At 43.2% G+C, this 19,112-nt stretch overlaps 1 protein-coding gene across 4 annotated transcripts in view; it reads left to right on the top strand.

The window, feature by feature from the left end:
- Positions 1-19,112, top strand: part of LOC118391958 (protein AF-9-like) — a 67,209-nt gene that overhangs the window by 29,641 nt on the left and 18,456 nt on the right. For 2 of the 4 annotated variants that reach the window (XM_052459461.1, XM_052459460.1), the window contains exons 3-6: positions 15,637-15,718; positions 16,008-16,173; positions 17,022-17,060; positions 18,140-18,268. In XM_052459461.1, coding sequence (XP_052315421.1) covers positions 15,637-15,718; positions 16,008-16,173; positions 17,022-17,060; positions 18,140-18,268 — 416 coding nt within the window. Of the gene's footprint in view, positions 1-9,850; positions 9,959-15,636; positions 15,720-16,007; positions 16,174-17,021; positions 17,061-18,139; positions 18,269-19,112 lie in introns of all 4 variants that reach the window. The other 2 variants (XM_052459462.1, XM_035783485.2) reach the window with 2 other exon arrangements.

Raw genomic sequence — 19,112 nt, forward strand, 5'->3', positions numbered from 1 at the left:
GACACATGTGGAAGTCAATGGGACGGGTGAAACAGAGGGCCAGAGGTTGAAGAAAGAAACATCCTTGTCTGAGAGTGCTTTGAAGGCTGGGGGAGCAGATTGAACTTGGAGAGTGATGGAGCAACCACCAACAGCCTTGCTGACTGGCCAGCTGGTGCGCTGACAGCAAAGCTCCCTGGGTAAAATACGGCAGAGGGGGGATTTGGTGTTCTTAAACCTTTTACAAGCTGGGGAGCTCAGTGAGTTGCACTGAACAATCCTGTACAGGAAATTAAATCACCTTGCAAGGAAGTGAGACTGGTCAGCGAGGCCACCATGAATGGCCTTTTAATTAGAACCATAATGGCATTCTACCCAGCAACTGATCACCCTAGTATGGTGCCAATTACAGGATGTGAGTACCCTGTTCCTAATAAATATCTTGCGGTCATTTGTTGATTGGGGAAGGGGTCGGTGTTGGGGGTTTTGCGAAAAAGGAATATGTCTCCTTACCATCTCCGCTCCTAATGGTCAGTGACCTGGGATGGCTGCTGGCATCGGGGAGAGATCACAAATCGAAGAGGTGTTTGGTGAAGCTATACCTAGTTCAGTCCAGCTCCCATGCAGACTGACTAACCCAATCTGTTTGCCCAGTAACATGCCATTGTTAGCGCAACGACGTGCTGGTGCTGTTGCACACAAAATGCATTGTCTTGCTGTGAATGGAAGATAAGTGATTTTGAAAACATTTGAGAAATAATAGTTGTTTTTAATGATTGTGGTCTTTCCAATATTGATAGAAAACAAACAAAAAAAAGCTTTTTTTTGGGGCTTACTTTGATAAGGTCAGCCATGGACTGTTAAGCTTAGTGTTAGGAGAGCGTTTTTGCCCAGTGCTCAGCTGTGGTTGGTGGATGAGCATATGTGTTTACTGTTTACCCCTCTACATCAGCGTTGGCCTGGCCGCTGAATCATCATTCAGTACGCTCACATTCAGCGGTTTTGGATCAGTAGAGGGGTGTATGGGACTAGTAGTTGCACCTTCAAGATCTAGGCTAGAGATCAGTGGTCTATTTCTGAACCGGGGGGTCGGGGTATAGGTGAAGGAACCATGGGGAAACAGAAAGGCAGGAGGGGGAACTTTTTTTAATGCTGTAGTCATGGAGTAGGCCAGCCTATTCTCATGAGAGATCCAACCATCATGCCCCGAAAATACTCTCCTCACACCGTGCCCTTACTATAATCAGGTAGAATAGTGACTTGTGATTTTGTAGCGCTCGGGCTGTAAACCGAAAAATGATGGACATTGATCACTTATAGCAGGCATATTGCTGATTTCGCTCATTATGATGAGTAACCTATAGGTCTACTACAGAAATTAGACGTTCTAAATGAATGGGTTTTCTAATATGGGTGATTGCTAATGGGACAATTGATGGGTTCAACTATCAAAGTAGTAGTTTAAAGGCACATTTGAAAAACAATGGCGGTGCACATTGATGGTAAACTTATCATTATCGCATCAATTCAGGTGATTTTTATTTTTATTGCGATATGGATTTTTGTCCAAATAAACCAACTCTGATGCTGTAAGGGATGCTTGGATGTCGTCCAGTGAATCTGAGTGGCAGATGTTTATGATTTGGTTACGAGGTTTGTATTGTTCATGTACTCCCCCTGAGAGCTGCTACCATGACACCCTGACGCTTCAGGGACACAACCCCCTCCTTGTCTTTGGTGTCTTCCCATGTGGTAGGAAGATTTACACCTTTGTGTTACAGTTCCCCCCATATGGTGAGGTGTGCTTTGTGGAAGGAAGTGCTCTCATCCCTGGATCTCCCCCTCGTTCTTGTTTTCCCTCCTCTCCACATTGCTTGTTTGTCTGAGGAGTGTGCCATTTGAGTGTCTCTCCACTAATCCAAACGTCCACATTGGCAAATAGGAGCAAATTGCCTGTACAAAGAGTTGGGCACCGACGGGAGTCAGGAAGGAAATGGGGATGACTGGCTGAAATTGCTTTGATTAGCGCATGAGTTGCCAGGTCAGGGTTGGTGGTGGTAGTATTTTTATACAGCGCTTTTCATTACAAACTAGAATCCCAAAGTCACTTGGTAGTAGAGGTCAAAACTACAAGTAGTAGTCAATCAAGTGGTTGAAAGAGTGGACAACTACAACAACTACAATAAACAGTTCTGGCTTAAACTAGAAGGTAAACTTGACAAGGGTTGGCATGCTGATGATGACTGTCAGATATTTGTGTAGCCACCTGCTTGAGGAATTACACTGGTGTTTGATCCAAGCATAGATGATGAATGGAGATATAGTCCTAGATTAATGTTAATGCCTATTCTTTTCAGATCACAATAGCGATATTCTACTTCCCTCGTCTTTTTTGATTGGACACACAAATAGGTTGTGGCCATGAAGTCCTATTGAAAATGCTTAGATTTTCCTGTAATCAGTCTTGGGCTGCTCGTGGGCTTGTACAGCAGTCTGCAGTGCAGCCAGTCGTATAGGTCAATAGTGCAAAAGAAAAAAGGCTGGAGCGAGAGCGAACAGGGAGAAGAGAGCGTTGGGGCTGTGGTAATTAAGTAGTCCATGCCTGGGACCAATTATCGGCAAACCGATTTTGTAAATGGCTTGTTATTTCAGGTTGGCCACAGCTCGGCCAAATGAAAATGAATGAGCAGATTTGAAGGCCTGACCACACTCCCCCGATGCACTTCAGCATTGTACAATTCTGTCTGCACTCTTCAGTCAACTCCTTTGAGGCCATAACCTTCCACCTTCTGATGTTTGGCCCCGTGGCCCTCGCTTGATGAGGGGGATATCCTGGATGACACCTTTTTTGCAGTGTGTGCTGATCCTAAGCGCTTAGCGTATGGCCCCCTGCGTATTGCGTATTGAGTCCCTTGCTAACTCGATTAGTCCAAAGAGGAGCAGGTGACCTCTCCTCAGGGGGCCCCACTGGATCCTGTGTGGGGCACCATGACCCCTGTGTTCATTAGCGGATTGAGGTCTCACCCCTGCGGAGCGTCTAATCATTACTCTCCATAGGTTGAGCAACTCACACCACTACTAAATCGTCTCGATCGTCTGTTTCGCCACTGAAGTTTGTTTTTAGGAGATAAGCGGTGTTCCTTTTCACAACTTGTCTCTGTCGTGGGAGTTCACCATTTGGCATACAACCTTTTGGACTCTTTGAGCAAAACATAACTTGTAGCCACGTGAAACAAAGCTTTTGTCAACACTTGTTGTAAGTGTTGTTTTTTGTAGTAAGTTCAAGAAGACCTATAGGAATGACAACCTGAAAGTTGACTTGGAGGCATTTAAAACAAATATTCTGTGCTACCCCTTCCAGTTGGGAAGACGCTTGACCTTAAAGCATACATACACCGCAATGTAATATTGTGGTATTATACACTTTTGTATTGTAAATGTGTGGTTATGTAATTGTTTAAATCTTGTTTGGACCCCAGGAAGAGTAGCTGCTGCCAATGGCGATCCAAATAAGTACAGCACGTTCTGTCATTCAAGACCTCGCAGCTGGGTCTTTCAATTTAAAAAATGGACATTGTTCACTGTGGCTTGATGGCCTTTTTCAGACACTAGAATCTAGATGTTCTATTTAAACGATGCAGCACACAGTTAGTTCACCTATTATGTTTTGTTTAAAGGCGACGCTGCTGAGTCATGGATAATGCAGTGTTTCAGCTGAGTCATGGATAATGCAGTGTTTCAGCTGAGTCACAGACCAAATGTCGTCGACTTGAAAGGGTCATACTGAAGACTAGCTTTAAAACGACTTGGGTTTTTAAACTGTTAGCTTTATTATTGTTGAATAAAGCTTGAAATTGAATTTTACCAGCATGTACCTGTTCCATCAATGGAGGCTACTCTCTTTTCTATTGTTCCTTAGGTAGACAGAGGCCCTGTCTGAGCTAGAAGCTCTCCTTTACTGTATTATGTACCATATGGAGTTTGACAGCATGTTTATGACAGTGTTTTATTCAGCTGCTTTGACCGATGGACTTGACAGATTTTTAAAATATATTTTCTCTTGAAAGAGCCTTAGGGTAAAGTTTTGCATAGTTTAAGTGGATAACTATTAGAATACAGTTGATCTTAAGATGTTAAGTGCATCTGTTAGAACTCAATTGCATGATGATTCTAATCCCAAGTACAATACAGTAAGGGCACGTTAAGTTAATAAACACTCCCCATTCAAGGTGAAGGGGCACAAATAGGGGAGGGCAGGGGTTTATAGGGAAATCAAAGATTTCATGGGCGGAAGGAGCTGTTGGTGAAGTCGACGCAAGACGTTTTCTTGACGCTTTTATTTTTCCAACCTTTTTCTTTTACGGTTCAGTTGTGTGTCATCCAACTCTGGCTCATTACAACTCCGTCTCTGGGGAAAGGACAAATGCATCGTTCTTTGATTGGCATCTCAGCTTGATCTGCAGAGGGAAAAAGTGAGTGCCTCGGGCTTGCTCAATAAAAAGGCTCTCCCTTCCAAAACGTTGCTGTAATCGTTGGCAACGTTCCTGTTACAGGTCAATGAGTGTATTGTGCACCTCGCTCTTCCAGTCGCTCCTTTGCATGTACAGTGACCTTTTCAACTTTGACTAGGGAAACGTAGCCAAGATGGTACCGCAAAGCCAACTCCCCCAGCCTTTCCTGTCTGATGTGACGCACACAGAGAGGGTAAGATAGCCAATACATCGGCTTTCTCATTAAATTGACGAGTTCCTTCTAGGGTCACTTGTTTCTAGTATGTTGTAGGAGCACACTACTTATAATGGTGCTCTACATTGCACAGGTTGCTGTCCAGTTTAGTTGCCACATGAGACTTACCATGCAACAGGGATCCTGCATTGAAATACTGATGTCTACTGATTTAGACTTCGAGAGCAAGTACACCATAACGGAAGGCCAAGTACATCAAGCGATAGGGCGGCCACCTGCTGCTTTTAGCGGTTCGTCGTCGTGTGTTGGTGCCGTAATACTTTTTTAGTGGGTGATAAATGAGTTGATGAAAGGGTTTCAAAACATTGGTTGTGGTGATTTAACAACGCCTACAGAGTGAGTGGTTTGATTCAAAATGTTAGAAACCCCAACTGCTGCAATACAATAGGCAGTCTGTTCATTGGTTGGTTGATCCATAAAATGTAAATTACAGCTTCCAATGGCTCTAGGGGATTTCAAGACTGGTGGATGGATTGTTGAGTTGTGCTGTGTTAAATGATTGGGGAGATCCTGCCTGGGCAATGAGGGAGACACCAGGTGTTTGACGCTAGCTAACCCTCCGAGGAACCACCCTCCAGACGGTCTCACAGGTCCACACACCTGCTTCTTCACTTGCTTCACACCCACACAGGAAAAGGAGCTAGAGGCTAAAAGAAGAGAATTGCTCAACACTATCCTACAGTGTGTCTGGGTGGTGTAGCTCATCTTGTCAACCCAGGTTCTACATAAATAAGGCCAGTTGGTTACTGTGAATGGAATCTTTTGGCCGCATGTAATTGAATCTGACCTGACCGCACAATTAATCATAACCCACAATATTTGCTTAGTGTTATTTAGTTCTGGGGCAGCACGTACCCCAGCGGTGAGGTCGACCCCCGTACCCCAGCGGTGAAGTTGACCTCTGTCTAGCCATCCGAGCAGTCAGTCATTCGGAGTTGGTGTAATGTGAGCAACTGGCTTCCTGTCTGTCACTGCAGTTTGTCTCCTTAGCTTTCTGTTTCTAGGCTACTTCCAGCCAAGACTCTTTAGGGGACGAGTGCTGTTTTGACCATTATGACAATGTTTTTATATTTACATTTTGTCTGGTTTTCTATGGGATTTGGCACATTTGAATGGTTGGCATACACTGGTGGAGAATGCAGTCATTTTTAAAACCCCGGTTTTGTTTATCCTTGTTGGTTGTCCATGTCATGCTGTGCCCTGCCATTTTACTGCCTTTAGTAGACTGTCTGCCCGTAACAGTTTTATTTATTTATATATATATATAAACTGTTAACAGTGGTTCCACCTTTTAAAAGTTGTTAGCTTGGACTTAGAGGTACCCAGCATCACGGCTTCATTGCTCCAGACCACTACGAGGGGGATATCGAGTTAGAAAAAAATAGCACTCATTTTTATGCATTTGGGTCCCAAGGTTTTTTATATGACCAATCATATAGTGGTTCCAATGACACGTTTTGACACGAGCCACCCTTTCTAGCTTTTGGTGTTCTTCAACAAAGATGGCTAACAACATTACGGTGGAACCAGATGTAAGTTATAACGAGTCAAACAAAACATTTAAAATTGAGAGGTATGTGTTAGTTAACCTCTTAACCTGTTACTCTTACCCCCTACTTTTTGAACATTCTGTTAAAAATCGTGCAACATTTCAGCGCCCTGCTACTCATGCCAGGAATATAGTATATGCATATGATTAGTATGTGTGGATAGAAAACACTCAGGAACGTTTATAAAACTGGTTAAATCACGGCTGTGACTATAACAGAACGTGCGTTTCATCGAAAAGCGCAGGAAAATCTGATCACTGAAAATGCGAAAATATATCCATGCGCCACTAGAACCCATTGTTGAATGTGAACCACATTAAATGGGGCCGAGGTTGTTTGGCGTAAAGCAATACCTACAGCTTCCACACGATGTCAACAGTCTTGTCATTTGCCTATCGATTTGTTTCTTGGTCAAACGGGCACAAGGTAGCGCCTTTTTTGCTTCTTCCGGTCTCCGACCGGATATTTTGGTTGAGAATTACCCGGACATTATTTCCAGACGTTCAAGGGGCCGAATACTTTCGCAGCTATAGAATATACATCGCCTCGTGATCAATTTGATCGCTTATAACGTTTACTAATACCTAAAGTTGAATTACAAAAGTATTTTACTCTTGAAGTGTTTTAAAGTTTTTTAGCCTGAAGTGTTTTAAAGTTTATCGTCAACTTTTTAATTTAAAAAAATGACGTTACGTTATAAAATTGCGCTATTTTTTTCCTTGATCAGTCTTCATAGATCGATATCTAGGCTATATATGGACCAATTTAAATCATTATGAAAAATAAAGACCCAATAGTGATGTTTATGATTTTTTCAACGGACATCTAAAATATATATATATATTTTATTTGTAATAATGACAATTACAATACTGAATGTGCCAACAAAGATGGTCAAAGGTAATGAATGTTTTATATTTTATTTGTGCGTTTTGTGTAGCGCCGACTATGCTAATTATTTTGTTTTCATACGTCCCCTGCGGGTCTTTTGGGGTGTTACATGCTATCAGATAATAGCTTCTCATGCTTTCGTCTCGAAAAAGCATTTTAAAAATCTGACTTATGACATAATTGTTTGAGAGACTGGTCTATTTAATTATGACATTGCCTGGATTCACAAAACGATTTCAGTGTAGCTTTAATTCAGTACCCTGCATGTGTATTTTAATGAAAGTTTGAGTTTTAACGAGTGCTATTAGCATTTAGCGTAGCGCATTTGCATTTCCAGATGTCTAGATGGGACGCCTGCGTGTCGGGAAAATTACTTTTTTTTCGCGAATGCACACCGCATCGATTATGTGCAACGCAAGACACGCTAGATAACTACATATGGTTGATGATATTACTAGGTTAACTAGTGATTATGATTGATTTTTGTTTTTTATAAGACAAGTTTAATGCTAGCTAGCTAGCAACTCACCTTGGCTTCTTACTGCATTCGCATAACAGGCAGGCTCCTCGTGGATTGCAATGAGGCAGGTGGTTAGAGCGTTGGACTAGTTAACTGTAAGGTTGCAAGATTGAATGCCAGAGCTGGCAAGGTAAAAATATGTTCTGCCCCTGAACAAGGCAGTTAACCCACGGTTCCTAGGCCGTCATTGAAAATAAGAATGTGTTCTTAACTGACTTGCCTAGTTAAATAAAGTTTTAAAAAAGAAAAAAGAAAAACAATCTGCCAAATTGGTGTCCAAAAATACAGATTTCCTATTGTTATGAAAACATGAAATCGGCCATTCCGATTAATCGGTCGACCTCTGTGGTGTACATTATAAAACGAGGAAGAAGACGAGGTGGGGAGAGAGGGGTAGGAAAGTGTTAAGAACAGCGACAGGCAGCATATGGTTCATGAATTAGTGCTACCCTAATATTCTCTCAGTATTGCAGTGTCAATTGCGGTGTCTCCTAACCTTCGGGCCAACTGGGAACCCCGTTCCGCTAGCGGAACCCCTTGCCAACAGCCAATAAAATTGCAGGGCGCCAAATACAAATCCACAAATCTCATAAATCAAATTTCTCAAACATACAAGTATTAGGCACCATTTTAAAGATTAAAATTCTCGTTAATCCAGGCAGTGTCTGATTTAAAAAAATGCTTTACAGCGAAAGCTCCACAAACGATTGTTAGGTCACCCCCAACTCACAGAAAAACCCTGCCATTTTTCCAGCCAAAGAGGAGTCACAAAAAGCACAAATGGACATGAAATGTATCACTAACCTTTGATCTTCATCAGATGACACTCATAGGACTTTATGTTACACAATACATATATGTTTTGTTTGGTTAAGTTCATATTTATATCAAAAAATCTTATTTTACATTGGCGCGTTACTTTCAGTAGTTCCAAAACATGCAGTGACATTGCAGAGAGCCACATGAATTCACAGAAATACACATTATACATGTTGATTAGAAATTCAAGTGTTATGCATGGAACTTTAGATGCACTTCTCCTTAATGCAACCGCTGTGTCAGATTTCAAACTTTACCGAAAAAGCATAATCTGAGAACAGTGCTCCGAGCCCAAACCAGCCAGAGAAATATCTGCCATGTTGGGTAGTCAACATTGTTCATAAATAGCATTATAAATATTCCCTTACCTTTGATGATCATCAGAGTGTACTCCCAGGATTCGCAGTTCCACAATAAATGCTTATTTTGTTTGATAATGTCCATTTATGTCCAATAGCTTCTTGTTTGGGCGTTTGCTGAACAAATCCAAAATCTCGTTCAGGTCCAGTCGGACAAAACGTTGTATTACAGGTCAAAGAAACTTGTCAAACTAAGTATAGAATCAATCTTTAGGATGTTTTTATCATAAATGTTCAATAATATTCCAACCAGAGAATTCCATTGTCTGGAGAACAGCAATGGAACGAGAGCTACCTCTCATGTGAAAGCGCGTGACTAAGAACGAGGCTGCAGGCAGACCCCTTAGTTGAACAGTTCCCATCTGGCCCCCCTTCACAGGTGTAGCCTGAAACAAAGTTCTAAAGATGGGTGACATCTAGTGGAAGCATTAAGAAGTGCAAAATATCTCATATCCCACTGTGTATTCCATAGGGGTGAGTTCAAAAACTACAATCCTCAGATTTCCCACTTCCTGTTTGGATTTTTTCTCAGTTTTTTGCCTGCCATATGAGTACTGTTATACTCAGACATCATTCAAACAGTTTTAGAAACTTCAGAGTGTTTTCTATCCAATAATAATATGTATATATTAGCATCGGGGACTGAGTAGGAGGCAGTTCACTCTGGGCACGCTATTCATCCATAAGTGAAAATGCTGCCCCCTATCCCAAAAGTTGAGCGGCTGAGGTGGTGATGACGGGACTGGCTTCCTCTCTCACACCAAAACATACCTGCAGACGAGAGAGCATGATTATGCCTTGTTTTTTTATTGTAACACGGTTAGTCATCTTAAATCAGGAGGTGAAATGCAAAACTGACCTTGGATCTTTAACTTTGGGACAACTACATTGGTCTGTATTTCATTGTAAAGCATCTCTTTAATAATACTTCCTGTTGACCCGACCAAGTGACATCTCACCTATGATCATGCTGTGCCCTCTGTCAGCCAGTTCAGATGCGGGAGGGGTTCACCAAAACAGCTGATAAAACCTAGAGGATTTGGGGAGAAGGGGGAGAGGGATGAAGTGAAGAAGAGACTGAGTGTGGACACCAGGTGAGACCAAACACACAGTGGCTTCTTAGTACTTTATGCTGAAAAACAGACACTTGAGGACAAACTATAGAAGATACTGTATGTGACACAGACACCTATCGGAGTGTACCTGAAACACTTAAATATAGAGGGCTATGTGTCTCACCACTTGGTTATTGCAAGGCCAACCCCCAGGGAAATCATGACCTGGCAGCAACAGATAGTCCAGTGAAAATGCCTGTGTTTATGTGGTGGAAATCTGAAAATTAGCTGCTGACATTTTAAGGGTTTTTGAATTAATGCATGTGAGACAGGTTCCATGTACAACAAGATAGGCAGAGATGGAGAAAAATAACAGTTACCTCTGATTATGGACACTTTTGCTAGCAATAAAGCTTCCACGGCCTGTTCCTCGGACAGTGAACATCTGGCTATGTCTACATTTTCGACCCCTTGGTCAGCTCGCTCGCTCTCTGAAAGTAAAGAGAACAGCTTATTTTTTTATAGATTTGAAAACAATAACTGCAATATGGCCGTTCAATCTAAAGCAGCAGATGTCATTTTCAGGATACGTCAGTACAGCCCAGTGCTGATTACCAGAGTCCTTCTTCGTAGGTGTCTGCTATGACTTCCTTCGTCAGAAAACAGTTGCTTTCAGAACAATAATTTTTGATTGACAATAAAAAAGCTTTTGCTCTCGATAAAAAGACACATATGTACCTCATAGCATATAACAATTTGCCTGTGAATAACCACACCTTCATACAAACGTGCTACTATATGCCGAATTCTTGACGCTGTAGCTCAGTTGGTAGAGCATGGCGCTTGTAACGCCAGGGTAGTGGGTTTGATTCCCGGGACCACCCATACGTAGAATGTATGCACACATGACTGTAAGTCGCTTTGGATAAAAGCGTCTGCTAAATGGCATATATTATTATATTATTATTATTATATATTAATAAGAAATAAGTGCACTCAGGCTATCCGTTACTTTTAGGAGCAGAGTTATATTTCTGTGGGTCTAACCCCAAGAAGTTCTGGAAAACATTTTAAAGACCTGGAGAATAAACCCTCACAGCTGCCCATATCCCTTAATGTTCATGATGTGATTGTCACTTACAATAAGCACATGGCTGAGCTCTTTAATCACAACTTCATTAAGTCAGGATTCCTATTTGACTCAGCCTTGCCTGTCCATCATTTCCTCATCTCCCACCCCTTCTAATGCAACTAGCCCCGATTCTTCTCTTTTTCCCCTGCCAGGCTACAAAGTTTCTCCTTGCAGGCGGTCACTGAGTCCGAGGTGCTAAAGGAGCTCCTTAAACTTTAACCCTAAAAAACATCTGGGTTTAGGCTCTTACGGTTGCTGCCCCTATCATCACCAAGCCTATCTCTGGTTTTAACCTGTCTCTCCTCTTTGGGGAGGTTCCCATTGCTTGGAAGGCAGCCATGGTTCATCCTTTATACACTGCTCAAAAAAATAAAGGGAACACTAAAATAACACTTCCTAGATCTGAATGAATGAAATATTCTTATTAAATACTTTATTTACATAGTGGAATGTGCTGACAACAAAATCACACAAATGATCAATGTAAATCAAATTTATCAACCCATGAAGGTCTGGATTTGGAGTCACACTCAAAATTTAAAGTGGAAAACCACACTACAGGCTAATCCAACTTTGATGTAATGTCCTTAAAACAAGTCAAAATGAGGTGTGTGTGTGTGTGTGTGTGTGTGTGTGTGTGTGTGTGTGTGTGTGTGTGTGTGGCCTCCACGTGCCAGTATGACCTCCATACAACGCCTGGGCATGCTCCTGATGAGGTGGTGGATAGTCTCCTGAGGGATCTCCTCCCAGACCTGGACTAAAGCATCCACCAACTCCTGGACAGTCTGTGGTGCAACGTGGCGTTGGTGGATGGAGTGAGACATGATGTCCCAGATGTGCTCAATTGGATTCAGGTCTGGGGAACGGGCGGGCCAGTCCATAGCATCAACGCCTTCCTCTTGCAGGAACTGCTGACACACTCCAGCCACATGAGGTCTAGCATTGTCTTGCATTAGGAGGAACCCAGGGCCAACCACACTAGCATATGGTCTCACAAGGGGTCTGAGGATCTCATCTCGCTACCTAATGGCAGTCAGGCTACCTCTGGTGAGCACATGGAGGGCTGTGCGGCCCCCCAAAGAAATGCCACCCCACACCATGTCTGACCCACCGCCAAACCGGTCATGCTGGAGGATGTTGCAGGAAGCAGAACGTTCTCCACGGCGTCTCCAGACTCTCACGTCTGTCACGTGCTCATTGTGAACCTGCTTTCATCTGTGAAGAGCACAGGGCGCCAGTGGCAAATTTGTCAATCTTGGTGTTCTCTGGCAAATGACAAACGTCCTGCACGGTGTTGGGCTGTAAGCAAAACCCCCACCTGTGGACGTCGGGCCCTCATACCACCCTCATGGAGTCTGTTTCTGACCATTTGAGCAGACACATGCACATTTGTGGCCTGCTGGAGGTCATTTTGCAGGGCTCTGGCAGTGCTCCTCCTGCTCCTCCTTGCAGAAAGGCGGAGGTAGTGGTCCTGCTGCTGGGTTGTTGCCCTCCTATGGCCTCCTCCACGTCTCCTGATGTACTGGCCTGTCTCCTGGTAGCGCCACCATGCTCTGGACACTACGCTGACAGACACAGCAAACCTTCTTGACACAGCTCGCATTGATGTGTCATCCTGGATGAGCTGCACTACCTGAGCCATTTGTGTGGGTTGTAGACTCCGGCTCATGCTACCACTAGAGTGAAAGCACCGCCAGCATTCAAAAGTGATCAAAACATTAGCCAGGAAGCATAGGAACTGAGAAGTGGTCTGTGGTCCCCACCTGCAGAACCACTCCTTTATTGGGGGTGTCTTGCTAATTGCCTATAATTTCCACCTGTTTTCTATTCCATTTGCACAACAGCATGTGAAATTTATTGTCAATCAGTGTTGCTTCCTAAGTGGACAGTTTGATTTCACAGAAGTGTGATTGACTTGGAGTTACATTGTGTTGTTTAAGTGTTCCCTTTATTTTTTTTGAGCAGTGTATTTAAGGGGAGATCAAGCTGATCCTAACTGTTATAGCCTTATTTTTATTTATTTTTGCCCAGTTTATCAAACGTGTTGAAAAAAATAATCAACTGACTGGTTTTCTTGATGTCTAGTATTCTCTGGTATGCAATCTGGTTTCCGCTCAGGTTACGGATGTCACTGCAACCTTAATGGCCCTCAATGATGTCACCATTGCCCTTGATTCTAAGCAATGTTGTGCTGCTATTTTTATTGACTTGGCCAAAGCTTTTGAGACAGTAGACCATTCCATTCTTGTGGGCAGGCTAAGGAGTATTGATGTCTCTGTCTCTTTGGCCTGTTTTGATAACTATCGCTCTCAACGAGTGCAGTGTATGAAGTCAGAACATCTGCTGTCTCAGCCACTGCCTGTCACCAAGGGCGTACCCCAACGCTTGATCCTAGGCCCCACGCTCTTGTCAATTTACTTCAACGTTGCTCAGGCAATAGGAAACCATTTATATGCAGATGATAGTCTTATATTCAGCTGGTCCCTCCCCGGATGATTAAACGCTATACAACAAAACAACAAATCTTTCCTAGTGTCCAACAAGCTGTCTCTGCCCTTAACCTTGTTCTGAACACCTTCAAAACAAAGGTCATGTGGTTTGGTAAGAAGAATGTCCCTCTCCCCACAGGTGTGATTTACTACCTCTGAGGGTTTAGAGCTTGAGGTAGTCACCTCATACAAGTACTTGGGAGTATGGCTAGACGGTACACTGTCCTTCTCTCAGCACATATCAAAGCTGCAGGCTAAAGTTAAATCTAGAGTAGGTTTCCTCTATTGTAATCGCTCCTCTTCCACCCCAGCTGCCAAACTAACCCTCATTCAGATGACCATCCTACCCGTGCTAGATTACGGAGACATGATTTATAGATTGGCAGGTAAGGTTGCTCTCGAGCGGTTAGACGTTCTTTACCATTCGGCCATTAGACTTGCCACCAATGATCCTTATAGGACACATCACCGCACTCTGTAAACAGGTCATCTCTGTATACCCGTCGCAAGACCCACTGGTTGATGCTTATTTATAAAAACCCTCTTAGGCTTCACTCCCCCTTATCTGAGATATCTACTGCATCCCTCATCCTCCACATACAGCACCCGTTCTGCCAGTCACATTCTGTTAAAGGTCCCCAAAGCGCACACATCCCTGGGTCGCTTCTCTTTTCAGTTCGCTACAGCTAGCGACTGGAACGAGCTGTAACAAACACTCAAACTGGACAGTTTGATTTCAATCTCTTCATTCAAAGACTCAATCATGGACACTCTTACTGACAGTGGCTGCTTTGCGGGATTTATCATTATCTCGACCTTCTTGCCCTTTGCTGTTGTCTGTGCCCAATAATGTTTGTACCATGTTGTCATTTTGTGTTGCTACCTTGCTGTGTTGTCTTCGGTCTCTCTTTATGTAGTGTTGTCTCGTCGTGTGTGTGTTGTCCTATTATTATTATTATTATTATTATTATTTTAAAAATGTTTAATGTCCCAGCCCCGTCCCCGCAGGAGGCCTTTTGGTAGGCTGGACATTGTAAATAAGAATTAGTTCTTAACTGACTAGCCTAGTTAAATAAAATGGTGTACTTACCCCTCCAAATGAGATGAAATGGGCAATGGAGCCCATTGTACATTGATAAAGCACTAAGTAAATGTCCAATCTGTACGGGCTATGGTTATGCTGCTCATACTAATCTGTAAAGACTAACAAAAGCTAAAAATGTAAATGGCGTTAGTAAGGCAGCTGAAAGGAGAATTGAAGAGGAACTACTATCAGTAAATACATATTGACTGCACATGCAGACTAGCTGGCAGTTTTGCTGCAAAGCCCCCTGAGACCCCCTCAAACAGGTGTCTGAGGGGGTCACCTGACCTGAAGCGCAGGTTGTTTGTCCTGATCAGCCTGATGGGAACTAAGTGTGTCGTGGTGTGCTGCTGGGTGGATCCAAGTCTTTGGGATGTGTATTTGTATCTAATATAAGTCCAGGGTTTCTGGTATCGACGTTGCGTCAGATTATTGGCGGAAATTGTCTTCATGTTTTATAATGAGATCCCATGAGAGAGCACTACATGAAATGCAGCGGTCTTGGCACTGGCAGTGTTGAGTTATATTCAAGTGCTGTTGGCTGGCAGCAACAGATTCCAATTCCCATTAGTGCCAATGTCTTACACACACACACACACACACACACAAAGGGCTTTCTGTTTGTAATCTTAAGGTATCCTTGATGAATATGCATGGTAAAATACCTATTATATTAGAGCCATGCTAGCAAATTAACTGCTACCTTGAGACTTGGTGCTGTTGTCACATTCACATTACCTTTTTTTATTAAAGGAGACGGGGAGAATCACTCCCTTTCCTATTCAAGGCTTTATTGACAGACGCATTAGAAACGGTGGAAGATCGGTGAGAAGCACACGGGGACACACGGGGACACACAGGGACACACGGCTCCCCAGATATGTTCTATATCCTTGAGGGACTCTGTGCTCACACTGGCATTTGTTACATAGGACACGTCACACCTTCACAAGTAACGCCTGCGTTGAGTGAAAAGCTGATTAAAAAAAAAAAATTCTCCCCTTCATTTCAGTGTGTAAGGATCCACCCTATAAAGTGGAGGAGTCTGGATACGCAGGCTTCATCTTGCCCATTGAAGTTTACTTCAGAAATAAGGTACATTTTTAACAAGGTTTCGACGTGTATTTGCTTACTAAAGATCCCAAGCTGTGAACATACAGCTTAACCAGATTCATGTGCCATTGGTGACCATGATCATCCCACATTGGTAGTTTTTAAATAATCTATGTTGAGCATTTGAAAAATGTCACATATTTTAATGTGGTCAGTGCAGATATTGATCTTTATGAATTCCATATGGTTAACAACTTTGCCTTTGTATGAATGTTTACCGTTTTGGACTTTAGTACGCAACTGACTTCTCTCCTTTCTTTTGTTCCTACGGATGTCCCACTGCTCTTCTCAGGAAGAACCTAAGAAAGTGCGCTTCGACTACGACCTGTTCCTACACCTGGACGGCCACCCGCCTGTCAATCACCTGCGCTGCGAGAAGCTCACCTTCAACAATCCCACGGAGGAGTTCCGCAGGAAGCTGCTCAAAGCCGGCGGGGTACGACAAGACTGGAGGGGGGGGGGGGACACATCTCAATAGCAGGTGTTTGTCCTGTTAGCCTTAAGCATGGGTAGCCATACTGGATATACAGGCTTGCTCCATCCCTGCTTGAACACCTGATTGAGGTAATCATCAGGACCCGGACTGGAGCAAAGCCCTGAACATCCATTATGGCCATCCATGCTTAACGCTATTGAGCTAAACGCCACCTGGAAAGGTAAAAGTTTTAAATGTCAATTCAGAAGTTGAATGGAACTTGGACCAATGAGTAGCTCTTTTAAAAAAAACAACCTTGACCTTGCTGGCAACGAGGTATCATCCATGTCGGTCACACATCAGACCTGCCATTGGCAGGAAACTGGGCTTATCAGGTCAGCCGTTGGCAGGCAAACCACTCTGTCATGTTTTATGACTGGAATGAAGTACTTTTTTGTTCATACACACGTTTATTCTTTCTTCCCTGTGCCCTCCAGAAAGCCTTGTGTGCCCACATAGGAAGGTCCATTTTGGAATAGATTTCTTAATTATTTCAGTGGACAATATCTTCAGGAATTTACAAGATCAGGGGTGTGTGTTTATTTTAGCAGGCCCTCCTGCCATGCTCATTCCAGTAACACACCAATGCTTTATGGCTGGGCGCACAACACCGTGCACCTTAACGTAGATTGGATGCCTTTTCAGAGGAAATGAATAAGATTGGCAACAGATGTACACTGAATGTGATGTGGTTTAATTGAGAGACTGGTTTGTCAGTCGCATTTCTTCAGCCCACTGGATGTTTTGAGGCCTTCTCCAATACAGCTGATTGCTGTGTGTATACTGAAATGCTTTTTGTGTGTCCACAGCAACGGGATCCTAGCAAAAGAAGTTTGGAAGACTCTAAAGTAAGACTTATGTGAACTAGTGTTCTCTTCAAATTGAAACATTTACTTATGAGGAATGTGTTGATATTGTAGCTTCCCCAATGCTAGGACTCTCTCACTATGGCAATGTAAACGTCTAAGCATGACCCACAGTCAAATTTGGGACCTGTGTCCAATACGCACAGTTGGATGAGCATCTATTATTTCTGAGACTTTCCGCATGTTGTTGACCCAGTGTATCCTCTGCCATTGTAAAGGCGGAACCCACCCCCGTGCCTTGCTCTATTGTCCCCCTCTTCTATTGGAGAAAGGGTAATGGAAAGACCGGAAGGTGGGGAAAGTTGTATGAAAGGAAATGCTTACTAAGTTGTTTTGGTGCTGACTCACAGCAGCTCATTTCAACAGCAGGGCACTGGAGCTTCTGAGAAACAGGCCGTGTGTTCTCAGTGGCGTTTTAACCCTTTGTTAACCTCTTGCTGCTAGTCAAGACATGAAGCATTCATTCTTCCCTCGGCTGCTATGTTGAAGTGACACCACAAACAAATGCACCCTCAAATTTAGACCCACAGTGAAGCAGCTGTGTTGTCTTTTCTTCGCGTGCTCACTGTCATTCCATGTAAAGCAATGACTGTCTGTGAGGGATTCCAGGAATAACGTGCAGTGTTAAGTGCTCAAATGTTAAGTTTGCTGCTCTTGGCATCGACAAGACCACTACGATAATACGTGATCCTTGCTTAAGTTTTTGTCCAAACAAAAGCGGTTTTAAGTTTCACACAGAATCCACTATTATAAGCAGGAATTAAGAAACTGTCCAATTGATGCAGTACTTTCAATTCAAATAGATTCATAAAGCTCTTCACTCCCAGACTGAGCGCACAATAAGATACAAAACTCAGTTTTACACATGCTGATCAGGACAATATAATTCTGTTAATGTCTTTTTTTATTGTAGTGGTTTATTGTCTTTACTGTTATGTTGCTTCTGTTGTTGGTTTGATTCCCATATCTGCTACATTTATATATTAAAATGGGTGTCACCTGTGATCTATGAGTCACTTCGGAGGAAGGCATCGGTTTTAATGACCCCATTTTACTTCCAGGTGATGGTAATGCAGGAGGGCTCCACATCTCTGTTCGGCCAGCATCTCAAGCTGCCCACCCTCCCCAGCAGCTCCCTGACATTGACATTGTCTGATGCTAAGAAGAGCAAGGTCTTCCCGGGGTCAAAGGTCAGTGCCGGTCTCCAGGTACAGCCTGGGCTAGACAGTCTCCCCGTCCTCCCTCTCTTCCCCAGAAATTCCCACTTCTTCGAAGTCTCCCCCAGCTTAATCTCTGCATAGTTGGCTAGGTTCAAAGATGCTGAGGGTATTTGAAGTCTGTGGATTTACAAGAGACGCTCGACTTGGGCTTACGCAAGGTATGCTACTGATATCGGTTATAGCAACGGCCATAATGTATCCATTAGGTAGTATAAAGAAGTCACTAGTTTTAAAGCCTGTTGAAATTTGGTACGTATCAGTGTTTCACTGTGATGCAATTGTTCTCAAGTCTCGGAGAACCATTTTTAGAATCATGGATGGAAACGACATGTATATGGGGTCCAACTGGCATGTTGCTTCCATTAAGAGTTATTTTTAGTCCCGTTTAAATGGTATCATTTACCACGGCCCGTCAGAGCCCACTCCTGCAAGGGCTGGGTTACGAGAGGCCCGGTGCACATGGAAACGGTTTCCAATCCAAACAGACTGTGTGATGGATTACTGATGGAGCAGAGGGGTCACACACACACACACTTCCACTAACGTCCAATGGCAACCCACCTACTGTTGTCTCCTCTCCTTCCGGTTCACTTGTACCCCACATGGCTTTTTTAAGTGTTACTGAATGCTATGGCAGTCTGCCCTTTTATATGCTAAACAAAACTGCTGAAACGCCGTTATTGCACATAACTCCAAAACAGCTCAACGAGTAGGTTTTATTCATCTAAGCAGAACTGTCATGTACAGCATTGTAATATTCTCTGTACATAGTGCTGAGTGGCAGGTCATTATTACAAGGAGACTAGTGAAAGTA

This window comes from Oncorhynchus keta, chromosome 13 (genome assembly GCF_023373465.1).
Source record: "Oncorhynchus keta strain PuntledgeMale-10-30-2019 chromosome 13, Oket_V2, whole genome shotgun sequence".
In the NCBI taxonomy this organism is placed as follows: domain Eukaryota; kingdom Metazoa; phylum Chordata; class Actinopteri; order Salmoniformes; family Salmonidae; genus Oncorhynchus; species Oncorhynchus keta.